At 35.8% G+C, this 12,865-nt stretch overlaps 2 protein-coding genes across 2 annotated transcripts; one reads left to right on the forward strand and one right to left on the reverse strand.

Annotated features, from left to right (window-relative positions):
* Positions 1 to 1,184: 1,184 nt before the first annotated feature.
* On the forward strand, positions 1,185 to 1,958 carry LOC136267475 (fibrinogen-like protein A). The gene has a single exon (XM_066062640.1). The coding sequence runs from the start codon at positions 1,185 to 1,187 to the stop codon at positions 1,956 to 1,958; it is 774 nt and encodes a 257-aa protein (XP_065918712.1).
* A 4,187-nt stretch (positions 1,959 to 6,145) lies between these two features.
* LOC136267150 (solute carrier family 22 member 15-like) lies at positions 6,146 to 11,205 on the reverse strand. Its single transcript, XM_066062235.1, has 7 exons — positions 10,832 to 11,205; positions 9,862 to 10,289; positions 9,575 to 9,787; positions 8,773 to 8,907; positions 8,381 to 8,469; positions 6,447 to 6,634; positions 6,146 to 6,367 (listed from the first exon to the last, which is right to left on the reverse strand). The coding sequence occupies exons 1-7, from the start codon at positions 11,159 to 11,161 to the stop codon at positions 6,224 to 6,226; spliced, it is 1,527 nt and encodes a 508-aa protein (XP_065918307.1). The 5' UTR covers positions 11,162 to 11,205; the 3' UTR covers positions 6,146 to 6,223.
* Between the last annotated feature and the right edge of the window lie 1,660 nt (positions 11,206 to 12,865).

Genomic DNA, 12,865 nt, shown 5'->3' on the forward strand with positions numbered 1-12,865 from the left:
TCCTTAGTAAATTATTCATCTATGCTATAGCTAGTGTATACACATAAACCAGAAATGAAGTAGACTGTAAGAAAGTGTCACATATTAGGCCATAGTCACACAGCCTTAAGTGTTTGAACAAATAGTAACACTCTGATTTATTACAAATTATATGACTTTATAGCTACATAGCTATATAGTGCATGCATAACATCATGTCAGTATTACTCCTACGTAGCTATCTGCATGTCAAACTTCTCTTTTCATGGAAAATGCAAAAGCACCAGAATGGTGGCATAGTAACAAAGAGAAAATGATGGCATGGCAACAAAGATTCCAAAAATATGTAAAATACGTGATACTAACTAGCACTGGGGAATAACACAATAGAGACTCTAGCTAATTAACTAGCAACTTTATTTCAATTGAATGCCACAAATTTGGAATGTATTACCATTAATTGTGACTTTAGTTTACCTACAATCAACCTCACTAGCTAACTAACAACTGCCTTGGAAACTTATTTTGACTCAATAATGTTTGCACATATACTCATGCCCCCTGAGCCTCTTACATTACCTATCATTTTATAACTATCTAATCCACTAAATAATCAACTGTATATTACTTTACCCAGGGCATTGGGGCAGGTTGCTAGTAGACCCTCACGTACGTAGCTTCTAATTTGTTCTATACATACTTGTAACTACTATACCATTGTAATTCTGTTTGCTTAAAGCAAATAACAAATACATAAATAAATATAAATAGATGAATGGTAGGGATAGCTATAATGTGGTATCTGGTTAAGAGTTAATGATAGAGGAGAGAACTCTTAGTCAGTGTTATAAGGACACTTGTACAAATGACTAGCTTGCTTAGTTTGCGACATTTCAAGCACACATGAATCAGTTATGAGATGTACGTACGCACATTAAAATTTGACATAATAATGGTGAGCACTCTTAATATCTAATCAGTAGCTAGTTACTACGCTATAAATAGTCAAAGCTATATAAAACACCAGGAAATGCTATCAAAACACAATACATAATAAAGGTTTACATCATTGTATTTAATTTTAGAATTGCCTACTAAGCAATGTTAAGAAGAAGCTTATAAAGGAGCTGTCCTGGAGTGCATTTCACAGCGAAGCAGTGTGTTTGTTTGATAGCCAGCTCTGACAAGTGGATTACAAGTTTGTGATGATCTATGCTATACTACTGATCATTGCTGTTGTAACAGCTTTGGCTAGAGGAGAATGTCGAACATCTGATTTTAAAAGCTGCTGTTGTCTTGGCTACAATAATACCCGTTTTAATTCCATGCAACCTGGTGTCTATACCATCAAACATTTTGGTGGAGTGAAGTGTTCCAGCACTGAAGTATACTGTGACACTACCTCAGGAAGAGGAGGATGGCTAGTTATTCAGCGCAGAAAAGATGGAAGTGTTGACTTTGACAGAGACTGGGTAGATTATGAAGATGGATTTGGGGACTTAAGGGGAGAATTCTGGTTTGGTCTAAGTTCAATGCATACCCTAACCAAACAAGGACAGTGGGAGCTACGTATCGACTATCAACTTAAAAACAAAACAAAAGGTTACCTATCATATGGTACTTTTAAAGTTGGATCAGCAAATGAACAGTACTTGTTGACTATCTCAGATTTTAGTGCCTCCACAGCTAAAAATGATCCATTTAGGAATAGTGGAAGTCCAATGTACAGTCCACATTCAATCACTGAATCACCATTTACAACAAGGGATAAAGACAATGATATGTGGCATGAAAATTGTGCATCACATTCAATAGGAGGAAGTGTTGGAAACAAAGGCGGAGGATGGTGGTACAATTTGTGTGCCTACATACGTCTCAACACTGAATATGGTAATGAACATGCGATATGGCTTAATGGCATGCACTACTCTGTCTCATTTGTGGAAATGAAAATCAGGCCAAAGAACTGTGTTCTTTGAAGCCTTTACTGAACATGCAGCAAATGTGATAAGTGTGATTCTATTTACAAACTGTATAGCTATAACTATACTAACTATACTGTGTGTAAAAATAAAGCTGCTAACGTACATGCATATGCATACCTGAGTATAATTTGCTGTGCTATATCCACAACTTACATACACAAATGTACTCAGTTTATGTATAATATTATAGCTATATTTACACTTAATATTTGTCACGAAATCATACATTATATTTCAAGTGATGGTTGCATGTTATACACTAACATCAGTTAAGGCTCAGTAATGTTGTACAATTGGAAATACTGTCCAAAATGGCAATTTAAACTGATTTGGAGCATCATTAAACAAGAACATTTAAAGTAACTGGTAAGATACATACAAAATTTATATTTGTGAAGATTAATTATTTTCTTTAACGAAAGTTGAGAATAGTATGTAGCTAGTGACGTGAAATTCAGGGTTATATCTACTGTGTCATTTAGAATGAATGAATAATACTAATATCAATATTGTGGCTTAAAATTCATTTGAGGGCAACTAGCATGCATTGTGGACTGCATGCATAATTATATAAAAGTGTTTAAAATTGATTATAGTATATAGGAGGAAAGTAACAGTAATGCTTGCAATACATAGATACTGTTTTCATATTTACATCCACTCCCTATACAGTTGTGTCATATGCACTTGTGGTCTACCTGATACCAAAGCCTAAGGCCCACACAGGCCCTGGTAGACACGTAAAGTTACCACACTGGTAGATCATAAGTGCACACAGCTATCACTTTGTGGCAGATCATAGCCTTTATATTTGATTTAAATTGTAGAGGTATGTTCCGAATCCAAAAATGGAAGGAAAATGTGGACCTATTTTCATCCACTTTTGGAAGATTTTTATTAACATGTAATTTCAATCCAAAAATGGATGGAAATTACACATTTCTCCTATATAGTGACCGAAATGAGTTATAATCATCCAATTTTGCTAGTCATCCAATATTGGATGATAATTTTATTACATAATAATCATCCAAACTTGGATTGTTCTAGTCATCCAATATTGGATGATAATTTTACCATAAAATAATCGTCCTAATTTGGATTGTTCGATTTATCATAAAATAATTATCCAAATTTGGATTGCTCTAGTCATCCAATATTGGATCATAATTTTATCATAAAATAATTGTTGGATTGTTCTAGTCATCCAATACTGGATGATAATCTTTTCATACAATGTGACCGAATTTTTGAAAATCACCCATATGGGTGCATTTGACACCTAAAATATTTAATGATCAAGTCACAAACTTTATAGTGCTAATCTACTTGTTGATGGTTTTAAGCCATTCTCAATACCTTAAATTACAAGAAAATTCTTGAAATATTTTCAAAACTGTGCCCTGCACTTATTAGCAACCCGCTAAACATGGAAATTCTAATTATTTCACGCACACCCATATGGGTGATTTTCCAAAATTCAGTCACACATGTACAATAATCATTCAAATTTGAACTGTTCTAGTCATCCAATATTGGATGATAATTTTACCATAAAATAATCATCCAAATTTGAATTGTTGTAGTCTTCTACCTCAGGATGATACCTTTTTGTTGAAATTCTTTATTTTAAGAGTGTTCTTAGTGCATTCCACCTCCAGAAAACTTTTAGCTAGGTAGATTTGAAAGCTTTGAGAGTATTTGACAGTTTTAACTTGAATCTTTACCACTCTATTAAAGTATCCCAGTCTTTTGTTACAATTATTCTCCAACATAAATATTCATGCTACCATAAACATAACGGTAGTACTGTTTAAGTGTGGATCGCTCCCCAAAAGTGGAATGCGCTGCCAAAAATTCTGCATTTAGCCTATAAACATCTTATGCAACAAAAATCAATTTTATGGAACAGTGTTCATCCATCTAACATCAAACATGGCATTAAAAACAAGAAAGTACATTCAGACAGCAAGATACATAAATATTTTTAAATTACCAAAGTTCAAAACTTAGGCTGCCTGCCTAACCACAGTCACAAGGCTAGAGTCTAAATGATGCATCGCATGAATACCATTTTTCACCACAACAATAAACTCACTGAATACAACTTTTCACTGCTGTCAGTGAAATACAGGATAAATTTCACTGCTACTATAGAGACATTTGTATGAGCAGTGAAACAGGTATGGTATTAGTATAGGTAATCACATACACATTTGAGAGCAATTAGGGAATAATTGTACAAGTAACAGTCAAAATTACACGAAAACGTGTGTGATTGCCTACTAATCACATAATTATTATGTGACCACCTTCTGCGCTAGCAATTATTACTAAACAACAGAAAAAGGTAGCAACCATTGCTATGGTGTAAAACGATGTTTATCTTAGCAACCATTGCTAAGCAACCACTCTGTTGTTATGCTATGGGCATTTATCACTATGGCAGCACCATTTATCATTTGGTTCACACCATATTGTCAGATTAACAGTGCAATTTTAGAAACTACCAGTGCGATTTGGGATTAATTGCACTCCTACTATTGGGACTAAATGTATGGCAAACTGAATCACTATGTGATTATATGATAAAATTATCATCCAAAAGTGGAAGACAAGAGCAATCTGAATTTGGATGATAATTTTATGCATCCAAAAGTGGAAGACTAGAACAATCTGAATTTGGATGATTATTTTATCACAAAATTATCATTCAAAAGTGGAAGACTAGAACAATCCAAATCTGGATGATTATTTAATGGTAAAATTACCATCTAAAAGTGAATGACTAAAAAAATCCAAATCTGGATGATTATTGAATGGCAAAATTATCATCTAAAAGTGGATGACTAAAACAATCCAAATCTGGACGATTATTTTATAGTACATGTAATTATCATCCAAAAGTGGAAGATTAGAACAATCTAAATATGGATGATTATTTATGATGAAATTATCATCCAAAATCGGATGACTAGAACAATCCAAATCTGGATGATTATTACTCATTTTGCTCACTATATAGGAAAATGTGTCATTTCCATTCATTTTTGGAATGAAATTGTACAGGAGTAAAAACCTTCCAAAAGTGGATGAAAATAGATCCACCATTTCCTTCCATTTTTGGAAGCGGAACATATATGGAACTGTATGGCAGATTAGAGGACAATACTGCTATTGTGTATACTGTATAGTTACAGATGCTACATTCAAATGGCAAGCCATCTACAGTAAATATTTTGTAATTATAACTGACAGTCTAAATTGAATTCTTTACATCTGAAAGCCACATGTACATACACACCACAGAATACACACAACAAAACAATACACTACACTACACACACACACAAAAGCAAGCCTATAGCTTCAGTTACAATTGCTGACACGATCACACTTACACAGTGAACCAGTACTGGGACATCTGTGTGCTTGTGTGCCACTCAGGTGGTATGAGTCAGTGAAGGCAAATCCTCCTGGGGCAGGACTAGTAACCTGCAGGAGGCTGCACCATGTCTCACAGGTGAAGGTGTGAGCACCCAAAGCCCCACCTTGACCTTCACCCATTATGTGAGACATATATAGACAGTTGGCATTTGCATCTTCAGTTAACATCAGGTACGTACCCATTAATGTTACAGCTGCTTTCCCAGTTGACACCAGGTCAACAGGTCCCTATTCAACAGCTGGGTAGACTGATGCACATGCATACACACACACACATGCACGCACCATCAAAATCTGTTCTTCTAGTATTAGCCTATACTTTCTCCTAGGTTAAGTTGTGTCAATTCAGTATTTGAGCAATAATAGCCTGCAATTTTGATCAACTGATGCAGTTGAGAATGGGAGACCTCATTGTCTCCTGAAAACTTCACATACTGTATCTTCAGGCCATTGCAATGTAACCAACAACATATCATTGACTGTTTATCTGCCTGCTTAGTAGATGGGTGCCATAAGCAATGTTAGTATAATACAATGTTGTTTCTGAACATGAATAATTATAGTTGAGCACATGTATTATACCTCGACTCTGCTACAAGGGTAAATACAGTACAACAAATTAGGGCTTTTATGTCAACTCACTAGGTTATAGTGATAAAGCTTCCACACATTTTATCCTTCTGTAGCCAGCTGCAATAATTATTATTTTATAGTCCATATTGAGTATTGTGTAGTTTGAGAATAGACTGTCTTTAAAGTTAAAATATAAAAGCAATAAATTAATATACATGCAGCTACACCACATTAATATTTTACAAGTGAGATGTATGCCTTAATTCATGTAGAGTATCAGGTAATGATTTTCCTTTAGTTTCTGGTAACAATAGAGACATTAAACCAGATATCAGTGGTACCAGTCCCATCACTATCAGAGGTAGTCCCAAACTCCAGTAGTTCTGTAGAATAAGTGAAATATGTATACTGTAGACATGCAGCAGTTATCAACCAAAATCATGTAATTATGTATATACTTACCAGTAATGTTACAAAAGGAGCTAATATTCCACCAACCCTAGCAGCTACTGAAGTGACACCCAATCCTTTATTACGTACTTCAGTTGGGAACAGTTCACTGGCATATATGTACAGCACAGCAAATGCTGTGGACACTCCAAACTTCCCAGTTAATGAGAGGACCATGGTTGTACCAATCAAAGGATTATCTAAGGGAAGCAACAAAGCCACAAAGCAAATGATTTATGTACACCATATCAGATATCATAAATTTATTACTGGAGCTTAAAGCATAGCACTCTATCAAGCATAAAGTTACAACTCATGATCAACAGAGCTGCAAAACAAAGAATTTATATCAGTGGCATCATCATGAAAATTACAGTTCATGTATAGGATGTAAACATGACCCCATATTGGTTGGTCGGTGCTTAATTGTATCAAATGATTGGGATACTCTACTAAAACAGTCAAATACTCTAATAAAACAGTCACATTTTAAAAATTATCTTTAAAAGTGTGAGGATATAGCTACAGTGAAAATAAGCACGATATCTTCCCCCAGAGGCATGACCCCTGACTTCACAATAATTTCACTGTGTAACTCATTGTCCAATGGCCCCCTTCCCTACCTCCCTCACCCTTTGGTCTATACCTTGTTTACAGTTGACTGTGCTACATTATAATGTAAAATAAAATGCCTAAGTGACACTATCACTACTTATAGGAATATCTATGAGACTAAAGAATTATTTTAATGCTAGAGTAAAATACTTGTATTATATATGTACAAGTAAAAATTTATAAGTTTACTATATATACCAATTAGGCAGGAAAGGGGCAAGAAGCTTGGTGACTAATGTAACAGAATAATAAACTGTTCATCTCATTGCTTTATATAAGTAGGTGACTGCTCTATTAGGGTACCTCAATGTATATAAAACTGCTACTAATTATTATTGATTATCATTTTTCCCAAAGCTATTTGGGCATAATTTACACGTCCCTATAGGTTGAAGTTGAATTTCACAGTTGCTGGCATATATAATATTTGGGAAGATAGACATCCATTGCACTAGAAACTAGAAGGTAAGAATGTTACAGAATACATACAACTGAACAACTGATAGTATTCATATTCTGTCCTACACTGATATATAACTTAGATGTCAAGTGTACTAACAAATTGATGTTTCTTGATTATCTATTGCAATTGGCTGTACATACTTTCTTTTCATGATCACATTCAGAGATACAGTATTGAAGACCAAAACCTGTGCAGAATTGATGAATTACTGTGCAAGCTGAAAAAGGACGAATTAATGAACACACAGAGGGAAGTTTCCACTAAACGATCCACATAGCTACAACTCTACTGTTAGAAATTTTGGGTATGAAAGCTTTCAGATATATCATGACACATGATAGTGTCTCGTGCGGCCAAGAAAGCCAGCATATCACACCATGGGTATTCAGACAGGAATAATGGGGTAGGTTATAATGTTTCTTATTTTCACCCAAACATGAATTCATATCTTGATTTTGCATACATTAAGGATGAATTCACGTAATAAATCTTGTGAGAATCTGATAAGAGTTGTGGACAATAATAAATGTCATGCATGCAGGGTAAATCACTTATAAAAATTTTATACCCTAAAAATCAGTCTGTATCATAGCTAAAGCCTTTAACCGTTTGTGATTTAAAAGAAATTGCAATCACAGCTACAGAGTTATAAGGAAAATCTTGGGGTTAAAATACTTTAATAGAGCAGTCACTGATTAACAAAAAAAATGCACAAAGAGTATTGAAAAACTCTGCCCAAAGCTTGAACCGAGGACCTCCATATGCCTAATGCCTAACCATACTGCTGTTGACAGTTGCACAGCTCACTTAATATAAATTTATTAGATCATACATATCAATACGTGATGCATTCAGCTTATCAACTTACACTGACTGATCCACTGAACAGCTCCACTACATATACAAGCTATTCCGGTTAACAACAGACTTGACACCAATGACATCTTCCTCCCATAACTACACAACACAACATCACATTACTGTATATGATAATATGTGACCGGATTTGCGAAAAGGTACCTTTTCCACACATTTTACATACCAGCAAACAAAATCATGTAACACTTGACTCCTTACACTGATTAACTTGCTCATAGTATCAAAATGCAGCCAGATACTGTAGCTACACTCATGGAAAATTTCAGGCACTTATATGCCATAATAAAAAAGTTATGAAGCTTCAAAGTTCAAAAAATGGGTCAAATTTTGTGTGTGAAAAAGGTACCTTTTCGCAAATCCGGTCACATATACTATACTAACCGATCAACTGCTAGTATACACACCAATAGACCAGGTAGTTCCACTAGACCCATCAGTGCACAACTAACATACAAGTTATCCGATAAATTATTAGCTCCTAGTGATAGTCCATAGTAGGAAATGGAAGCTGAGAACCTGTGAAATAATAATTATTATTATAACTCAGAATAGATCAACTATGTTTTCAAACTACATACATACACACACACACATAGACTTGTAAGAATTATATATGTTCAATATTTTCATTATTCAATATCAAATTTCTCCAAATTATGATTCCAAAAAATGTATGGCTCATAATTTTCAAAACTGTTCTGACTTCACTTTTGTAATTACAGTGTACAGGAAGACTCAAAATGGATCTATTATAGCTGTACTAATATTGTTAGCAAACCTAAGATGCGTAGTGACTAATGTAGTCAGTCCAATTATTGGCATCATTTCATCAAGCAACTGAATTTGTTTGCTGCAATGACATATGAACTTCCATTCAATATAGAGCAGTCTTTATTTGTGTCTTAGCACACCAAAATTTTAATTATCTCACATCGTTTAATAAGTGAGACCACAAAGCCTGTCATGTATTCTTCAGTGATTGACCAGTTATTGGCAGACCAATGAGTGACTCTCTAGATGCCTTGTTGGTTCCAAGGCCATAGCCAGACTTAGGTTCTTTTAGAAGGAACGGTGTGCAGTATGATTCAGGATTACATCAGGTTGTGAGTAGGCATGTTGAAGCTAGAGGAGATTGCACTTCCCTTACACATCTATACTACACTACACACACTCGCTCGCTCACCAACAAGCCATCATTACACTGGTTCTAGTACAAATCGTTGAGAAAGAGAAGAGATCAAGTACAGAACTTGAGGTGGTAGATTCTTCTTCTTTCTTCAGTTTCACTTCAGGTGGTACCTTTGTACCATTGTACATCGCAAGTGTTCGTAGTATTTGTAGAGCTTCTTCTTCATATCCCTTCAATAGTAACCACCTGGGAGACTCTGGTACTATACTGTGGAAGTTAAGGTGATTATATATGAGGATATTGCTACCACATGTATTATCTAAACACTGTATGGCACTTACTGAAACACGGTCAAATGTAGGAATCCTAATACTGCGACCATTCCAGTCATTATCCTCCAGCTTGGTATAAGGTATGAAAGTATTGGTAGGATTGGATAAACGATTGAAGCAAAACATGAATTAATGATTCCAACCATAGCTCGAAAGTCTGGTCCAACTATTTCCATTAATATTACAAAATAGCAACAGTAACAGCCACCCATTGCAAATCCAGTAAGAAATCGGAAAAAGGCGAATTGTATATAACTGAGTGATACTGCAGATAATAATGCAGCACCAAAATACAGTACTGATGTGTAAATATAGACTTTTCTCCTTCCAATTTTATCTGCTAAGGGACTAAGGAACCAAGAGCCCAGTAACATCCCGAAGAAAGTTAGTGATTGTGACAAGGCAACTTTGTAGAACTGAGAGCAGTACAAATCCCACTGTGAAAGAAATGAAATAATTAATTATATGAACGATATGATCAATATTATTATTGTATAAATTAATTAATAACAAGCTTGCATGTGTGCATGCACGTGCATGTGTGGCTGTTAATTGGGGACCTGGTGTCAACTGGGGAAGCAACCCACCCAGTATACCTAGTATTAACTGGGGAAGCAAATGTCATGTCTTGCATAGTGGGTGAAGTTCCAGCTGGGACTTTGGGTGACCTGTGAGATATGGTACAGCCCCCCTGCGGTTTACTAGTCCTGCCCCAGGAGGATTTGCTTTTGCTTGTGCCGACTCAAGGCTTTGCTTCATGTGTGTGTGTGAGTGAGCCAAGTGGCTCAAGCACCAGCCTGCAAGGTTAAAGGCTAGATGCTGTGCAATGCCCTCAGTATTGTCATTTCCTTGAGCAAGAAATTTTACCCACAGTCTACAATGGAGACCTGCTGCTGCTGCTTATAAAGTTTACAGCTCTTTTCTCCATCCCACTACCAGCCAGGAGTCTTGCCACTATTGTAGCTAAGTACAAACTCACCTCAGCTACAATATTAGTGAATGGTTGATCCCGAGGTTGATCCACTTCAACTGCACAAGATTGTTTTTCGTACATAACACATTTATCATTATCGTTAGTATCGAGTAATGATCTCGACTGTGGACTACCGGTATCCTTTACTGTCACTGGTTCCATCCCACATTTCCACGATGGCTCCACGCCGATGAATATTATCGATAATAGAATTATCCCAAGTAGGACATGTTGACAGTTAAAGTAAAGGAATAGCTTTTTTTGATATCGTCCCCACTGACCCACTTCTACTAGTACATCGTCCACGTCAAATTCTTTCACTGCATTCAAACGCATCACGCCGTCGCAGGTCAGAGGGGAGGAGTTGCAAGGTCGGTAATTATCAGTGTCACGTGAGCCGTAAAGGTCACGAGACTAAAGTCACAGCAAGTGGTACACCGCTTTGAAACAAACGGTCATTCAAGTGTATAAATATGCATTTTACTTTCAAGTTACATGAAGTGCATTAAATTTCATTCTAGCAAAAAGCTCGACACAACCTCGGACACAACTGATTATTCTGGTCTTCGCATGTCGGCCACATGGCGAGCCACATGGTCACACAAGAACAAACACTTATAGCTATTATATGTTGTAGCTACTTGGCATGTTTTTGTAAAAGGTAGTGGATGTAGCTTGTTTTGTAGGTGGCACTGCTATAAAACATGTACAGTAATGCACCGCCGGGTCATCCAACAATTAATTTTAATAGTGATACCAATAGCTCTCCACTTCCATCAGTTTTACCAATTAGGCATGTGCACTGGAGGGTTACACAAAAGGCAGAACCTGTAGGGAGCCTAAAAAGAAACTAGTAATTACTCATATATATATGGCTACTGGCCTACTCGCGCAGGCACTTGCCTATAGAGTCGTAGGCTGTAAGCTGACTGTGTACCACCTGGACTATAGTAGTGTTTTCATGACTCCAGCATTTACAGGTTAGAGAACAATAAAATGTGTAGTCATGCTAACTTGTATTTGGGTCATAAGTCACTCAATTTCTTTGGAATTACAAGATTACAAGGCGATGCCCTTCCACATATGATAGCACATACATGCATAGCCGGCTAAAAAGCTGAACCATTAGTATAATTATTATTCCAGGTGCTGTTCACTCAGATTCCTTGCAATTATTCAACATGGATTCTATTTCCAGTGAGTGCGAAGTCGTAGGTCTTGTCACTGGTTGAAGGTTCTTAATTTACTAACTTGTTGAGATGCTTTATGGTAGTTGTACCCAGTTATACTGATAGTAAAATGTCAGTAACTTTAACTTTAAGTATATGGAACATAATTGTTTTACTAAGTTTTAAACTCTCAGTAGAACATCCATGAATGTGGGTTTACTGAAAAACTACTAAAATAACAAACAATTAACTGTTCCATATACTGGGGATATACCACTCTAGTAAACTAAGAAACTTCAAGCAGTGTGTGGTTTCCTCAAACATTTTTATTTATTAATTTATTATTATTAAATTTATGATGTAATTTTAACCACCTGAACATCACATGTACATTAATGAGCTAGACAGAGTAACTAGCTATATATTCCAAATTTTCAACACTAGCTATTAATAAAATTCATTGATTAGAGTTCAGATACTTATTAAGGGAATGATAAAAATATTTGAGGGGGTAGTTCAGCATCCCTACTTAATCCACCCATACCAGGCAGTCGTCTAATAAAACAACATATTATTCTGCATTATCATAACATGATTGTTCTATTAGAATACTTGCTCCTGTTGTTGTCTGGTAACTGATTGTGAGCCTCTATTCTGCATTGATATGGTGGGAAACCTAACTTGAGTGGCAGCATTATTGCCAGTGTGCTATTATTAACATTAACTATCAAGTTATGTGTGTAGGTGTTTTGCTGTGTACAAGAGCAGCAACAAAAGTTTCATAAAAATCTATAATCTTGTCTGATTGGAAGAATTCCTTCTTAGTTGTAAACATGCAGTTTTCATTGCATGTTGGTAAACTTAGCGTGCA

The sequence above is a fragment of the Dysidea avara genome, chromosome 9, assembly GCF_963678975.1.
Source record: "Dysidea avara chromosome 9, odDysAvar1.4, whole genome shotgun sequence".
NCBI lineage: Eukaryota > Metazoa > Porifera > Demospongiae > Dictyoceratida > Dysideidae > Dysidea > Dysidea avara.